This window comes from Triticum urartu, chromosome 4A (genome assembly GCF_056163025.1).
Source record: "Triticum urartu cultivar PI428250 chromosome 4A, HENAU_Tu73, whole genome shotgun sequence".
Lineage (NCBI taxonomy): Eukaryota > Viridiplantae > Streptophyta > Magnoliopsida > Poales > Poaceae > Triticum > Triticum urartu.
Window position 1 is genome coordinate 400,533,750 of NC_141876.1, and position 6,102 is coordinate 400,539,851.

The window sequence follows — 6,102 nt, forward strand, 5'->3', positions numbered from 1 at the left end:
GTCGGTGCATTAGACCGTCGTGCAGACCAAATGCATCGCCGTGTTGGAGTTGCCCTAACGAGGAAAGGGGTGTGCCGTGCAGCAACAAGACCATTCCACCGAGAGGAGAGGAGAGGTGGGTGGAGTCACGCATCAGAATTATTTTTTGCCGACTTTGGTGGATAAGATTGAACGAGACGGCGAGATTTGAGAGCTGCTGTCTCCTAGCTAGCTCAGGTGGTAGCTCAGACTGTTTCATGAAATGAGGCCGCATGCATGCCTGAACAGTGAGTACGAACCTTTTGATTCGTCGCCGCAGATCAAAAGAGATACTGGATCGCCTTCCCTTCCCGCACCAAAAAGAAAGAAGGGGAATATATTATATAGTACTGGTACTAGTACTGTAATAAAAAGAAAAGAAAAGAGAACGCTCGATAGATAGACAGGCAGTACACACTTTGGATATTACCCCAGGGCCCGGCCCACACTCTCACTGCTGGTGATGGATTTCTTTTCGGGGGAGCCATTCTATGCCAAACTTGGCGTTTGGACTCTACCACCTTTCCCCACTTGTTTCCCGTCCCCCGTATAACACAGTACCACCTCTCCACCTCACATAGAGAGAAGTGCATACAGAGATCAAGCAGTTTAGAGAGAGAGAGAGAGAGAGAGATGATAGAGGTGGGCATGGCGACGAAGGTGGTGCTAAGCCTATGCTGCGTGGGGGCGTGCTGCCTCGCGCTCTACCTCTACTACACCGTCTGGGTGGTGCCGCAGAGGCTTCTTGCTGGGTTCAGGAGGCAGGGCATCGGCGGCCCGCGCCCGTCTTTCCCTTACGGCAACATCGCCGACATGAGGGAGGCCGTCGCCGCCGCAAAGTCGGCCCCCCGAGCCGGCGGCCGCATCGTCCACGACTACCGCCCAGCCGTGCTGCCCTTCTACGAGAAATGGAGGAAAGAGCATGGTATATTTGTGTCTCCGGCCATCACCTTATATATTTGCTTTATTCATCCTTTGAAGCATCTTCTTCCTGTTGCATACATACATATTTGGCTTACTAATTTCTCAGTCAACTTCTTTTCCCTGAAAAACAAAGCCATCTTCATATTTCTCACCCCTCATGCCCCTCGTTTGGCATCGGTCGGGCACCAAACAGTTTGCAGCGTCGCTCCCAAAGAAGAGAGGGAGCTTAATTATCTAATTGTTTTTTTTTGTTGTTGTTGAGGGAAGGAGCTTAGTACTAAGCACTAACAGAGCCCAAAGATGCCTGATTGTTTATATTAGCACATACATATTTAGCCGAATGATTGATTCATTCTGGTGTTGGACACTAAGCTGGTGTACTCCATATAGTAGCAACAAACATAGGTTGGCCATTTTAAAAATCTGGCATCATCAAGTGCAATCTCTCTCAGGACCCGGCAATGATGAGGTCCCAGCTGAGCAGTAGGAGTATTAAACAAATGGTTTCCTTAAATAAATCAACCTGTCAATCCGTATTTGTGATGTGGATCTTAAGTTAACTCTAGAAGTTGCAACGTTAACAGGTCGACTAAACTTGTGGTGGTCTCGTGCTGCAGAATTTCAGAATTTGGCCTTTCCTGTTGCTGCATGACAATGTTGGATAGCAAAGATGCATACCATATATTAGGTGAGCTGGGCGCCATCAGCTTGCACGATTTAACTGTTCTCTCGAACCCACCCCTACTAAAACTGAATGATGTTGCAGGAGAGGACATGCATGCCCACAAAGAACAACAAACCCAACCCCCCTATACGATAGTACTTTTATTTTGTTTATAAAAGGAAAGAAACAAAGCACGTAACTGTAGAGAGCTGAAATGGGTCAAGGTGATGAACTCCCTGTAGATCCTATCCTATAGTTTTGGCGTGATGCAAACGGCATAGCCGTGAGCTAGCCACGTACAGCATGTGCATCATCCGAGCTCCCTCGAAATGAATCTTGTTCGTCCTTGATGCATGCATGTATAGATAGCGGCTAGTAGCTTGCAAGTAACAATATATATAATTTGATGCACTAAGCAGAAAGACACAATCAAGTCACATGGAAATGGATCGGATTAGAAGGATAATTTCAGATTATCCATGATGATACATACGAGGCAGCCCCGACATATCACGTCAGGTGGGTGGGCACGCAACGCAACATAGAGTAGTACGTACTACGAGACCACCTCTGGCTTCCCAACGCCAGCAACAGCAACGCCATCCATTCCATTCCTCCACCGGTGCGGTGCGGTGTCCGCGCCGGGGTGGATCATGTCATGTGTGGACCGCCAGAGACGATTGGACCGCCGGCACGTCCATGTCGGACTTGGGATTGGGAGCCGGAGCTGGAGCTATCGCCCCCGTGTGCGCCTGCATGCATGCGCGTGGGCTCGCGGCTCATTCGGCCGCCGCCAGCCAGAGCGCGCGAGCTCCCGTCCACCGCTTTGCGGAGGGGCGCGTGATGAGGCGATCGGCGATGGAGACGCCGCTCCCTCAACTTGGCCGCCGGTTGTGTCGTCTGTCCCATTCCGCACGCCTGCGCTTTCACCTTTTCTTATCTTGAGCGCCGGGAGGAGCCGGACTCCTGTTGGATGCCTACCGTCGTGTCGGTTTACGGTCGTTCCGCCGAGGTAATCCAACAGAGCCGTCGATGGTGACCGGCAACCCAATGGCAATGCCAATGCCAAGAACGATTCCTACTCTCTTTTTTTTTATCTTTGATTTGATTGATTGATGAAACGGAATACAACTCATTATTTTCCCAACAATACAGTACATCTTTGATTCTAGCTACTACGTGTGATGAACATGTATTATCTACAGTACAGTAATTATTACGTGTGGGAACCGGGCAGGGTTCATTTCATATTCATTCATTAACATGTAGTATGAGTGCATGCAGGTCCAGTGTTCACTTACTCCATGGGGAACGTGGTGTTCCTTCACGTGAGCCGGGCAGACGTGGTCCGGGACATCAACCTCTGCGTCTCGCTGGACCTCGGCAAGAGCTCCTACCTAAAGGCCACGCACGAGCCACTGTTCGGCAGAGGCATCCTCAAGTCCAACGGCGAGGCTTGGGCCCACCAGAGGAAGATCATTGCGCCCGAGTTCTTTCTCGACAAGGTCAAGGTACTCCTACATAATTCTCAGCTCCAGCTAGATAATGCGTCGCGAGTGTTCTCATTTGGACCATGCATGCCCAGCAGCAACACAACATTCTGATCCAGCTAGGTAGTGTCTGATAAGATTCGGAGTAATTAGGACCACTTACAGTATGTAATCCTGCATTATTCTGCGCTGCTGTGGTACAGTACTCTATTTAAGAGCAGCATATATACAGCTAGACTCATTTTGTATCTTCATCTATATATAACCAAACCAAACCAGGGAATGGTGGATCTGATGGTAGATTCTGCGCAAACACTGCTCGAGTCATGGGAAGCGAGGGTCGACAAGAGTGGCGGCACCGTAGACATCAAGATTGACGACGACATAAGAGCCTACTCCGCAGATGTCATCTCCAGGACATGCTTCGGAAGCAGCTACGTCAAAGGAAAGAAGATCTTCCTCAAGCTCAGAGAGCTGCAGAAGGCCGTGTCCAAGCCAAATGTGCTAGCTGAAATGACCGGCCTAAGGTTAAAAAAATGTTCATCAAAATGTAGAAACTTTCACAATTCACCATTTTCGTCGGTGAAGGAACATAGACTAAGATCCTCATTCTGCAGGTTCTTTCCTACCAAGAAGAACAGGCAGGCGTGGGGGCTTCACAAGCAGGTGCACAGGCTGATACTGGAGATCGTCAAGGAAAGCGGAGAGGACAAGAATTTACTGCGCGCGATCCTTCACAGCGCAAGCAGCAGCAAGGTGGGGCTCCGCGAGGCAGAGAACTTTATAGTGGACAACTGCAAGAGCATATATTTTGCAGGATACGAGAGCACAGCTGTAACAGCTGCCTGGTGCCTAATGCTCCTTGGCCTGCACCCAGAATGGCAGGACCGGGTCCGCCAAGAGGTCCTGGACGTCTGCGGGGGGCGTCCACTAGACTCCCAATCACTCCAGAAAATGAAGAATGTATGTACATATGAATGTATCCCCAATCTTCACAAAGTGATCATATTATGATGATAGCTAGCTGACTTGAACTCCGATAAAATTGGAAATGCAGCTGACGATGGTGATTCAGGAAACCCTGAGGCTGTACCCAGCAGGCGCCTTTGTGTCAAGGATGGCACTTCAGGAACTGAAGCTGGGGGGCGTGCACATCCCAAAAGGCGTCAACATCTACATCCCTGTCTCCACAATGCACCTTGACCCCAAGCTGTGGGGTCCTGATGCCAAGGAGTTCAACCCGGCACGCTTCTCCGACGCTCGACCCCAGCTGCACTCCTACTTGCCGTTTGGCGCCGGCGCTCGGACCTGCCTCGGCCAAGGGTTCGCCACGGCAGAGCTCAAGATACTCATATCTCTCATCATCTCCAAGTTTGCGCTCAAGCTCTCGCCGCTCTATCACCATTCTCCAGCGCTGAAACTCATAGTGGAGCCCGAGTTCGGCGTCGACCTCGCCTTAACCAAAGTGCAGACTGCTTCTACTACTACTACATACTAAGAGAGGCAACGTCCTGGATATAATAATGTTAGCATCCGTCCTCGCTCATGCAAAGAAATTTGTACGTACGTAGTTTAATCAATGAATGCAGCTTGCTTGCTTGAGAGAATGTACAGATACACACGTTCGAATTTGTTCAGATATGATCGTTCTCGTGGGTATGTTAAGGTTCAGCTTGACTAGAGGAAGGTGCCAGATGAGTAAATGTCCTAATTTTCCATTCAAGAAAACAGTCGCAGCTGTTATGATGCGAATACCCAGATCAAAATACAACACTAATTACAAGACTAGAGAAGTGTAATAAGCATGTGAATAAAGGAACACAAAATCCTGTGTGCAGCAGCATACTTTTGTCTGACAAACAAAACGCAAACCACTGTCCAACTTGCAACACAAAATCTGTGAATGGGTCAATCATCCTTCTCCCATAGCTTGATCATCATCTAAAGTTGAGAAGCTCAGGAAGAGTTCAAATATAAAAGCAGTGCCAGCACAATGTATACAGTACTAAACCAAAAAAAAACCTTCACAGAAACAACCGAAAACAAGAGACTAGGCTCAAAATGATTCCCAAGGAAAAGGATATACTACAATCAACAATTAAGACGGCAAATAAGGCAAAACTACAGAAAACGTTGGTTCTGCCACCAGATAACGTCTTTAACCGAACACAGTACCGATGTTTAAATTAGACCGAACATTTACATGGTGATCATGGTAGCGTAAGTGCATACTCCCACACCAATAGCAACAGATGCATGCATGATTCAGAAGTCATACAGGAGGAAAGATTACCCTCAGAGCAGAGGGATTTACAGCAACAAAGCCAACAGGCCACATTCAAGTCAGCGTGAACATCTTGCAGCAACTTTTGAACATGATTAGCTTTTACATAATGCTGGTACTGAAATCAGTTCAACCCAACAGCAGAGAGCCTCAGCCTGACACCATTTTCACAACAATGATAAGAACATTAAGCGCTATCAAGGGCATCCGCAAAAACTGTGTGGCGTAGATGAGCCCCACGATCTGCCCCTTCAACGACTTTGTTTGCCCATTTCCTGAAACTTCAGACATGCTCCATCCCCTGGGACCAAGAAAGCGGTCTTCATTCAGGATCGCCAAAGAATTTGCAAGAAGCAAAAAACCCTCCAGCAGCATCCACAAGCCCATCTCTGTACATGAATACCACAACTCTGTTAGTTGAAAACTTTGGTACTTATGTGCCACCAGTCACCAGACCATCATAACTGAACCAATAGACAATTCTGTCCACATGGATTCAACATAGCAAAGTAACATCATCTTCTGAAACATAAACATAACTGGACAAGAAAATACACTAACACATACATTATGACTTCCATCAGGCCCAGATGTGGCACTAGAATGTTAATGATATGCCATAAGTTTCTAAAGTAAATTTCAAGGTTCACTGGGAAAGATCCCTCCGTCGCAGGAATGCCCATATGAGCAAACCATCACTAGGAAATAAGGTGAGCAAAACT

At 48.0% G+C, this 6,102-nt stretch overlaps 2 protein-coding genes across 3 annotated transcripts; one reads left to right on the top strand and one right to left on the bottom strand.

Moving 5' to 3' along the window:
* The first annotated feature begins 466 nt into the window (after positions 1-466).
* LOC125551760 (cytochrome P450 714B2) lies at positions 467-4,776 on the top strand. Of its 2 annotated transcripts, XM_048715081.2 has the most exons (5): positions 472-943; positions 2,891-3,117; positions 3,376-3,623; positions 3,714-4,059; positions 4,154-4,776. In XM_048715081.2, exons 1-5 carry the CDS (start codon positions 652-654, stop codon positions 4,592-4,594), a joined length of 1,554 nt encoding a protein of 517 aa, XP_048571038.1. In that variant the 5' UTR covers positions 472-651; the 3' UTR covers positions 4,595-4,776. The 2 variants fall into 2 exon arrangements, with proteins under 2 accessions (XP_048571037.1, XP_048571038.1); XM_048715080.2 differs by having other exon boundaries at positions 467-943; positions 3,376-4,059.
* A 477-nt stretch (positions 4,777-5,253) lies between these two features.
* On the bottom strand, positions 5,254-5,769 carry LOC125551761 (protein transport protein yos1). The gene has a single exon (XM_048715082.2). The coding sequence runs from the start codon at positions 5,765-5,767 to the stop codon at positions 5,531-5,533; it is 237 nt and encodes a 78-aa protein (XP_048571039.1). The 5' UTR covers positions 5,768-5,769; the 3' UTR covers positions 5,254-5,530.
* Between the last annotated feature and the right edge of the window lie 333 nt (positions 5,770-6,102).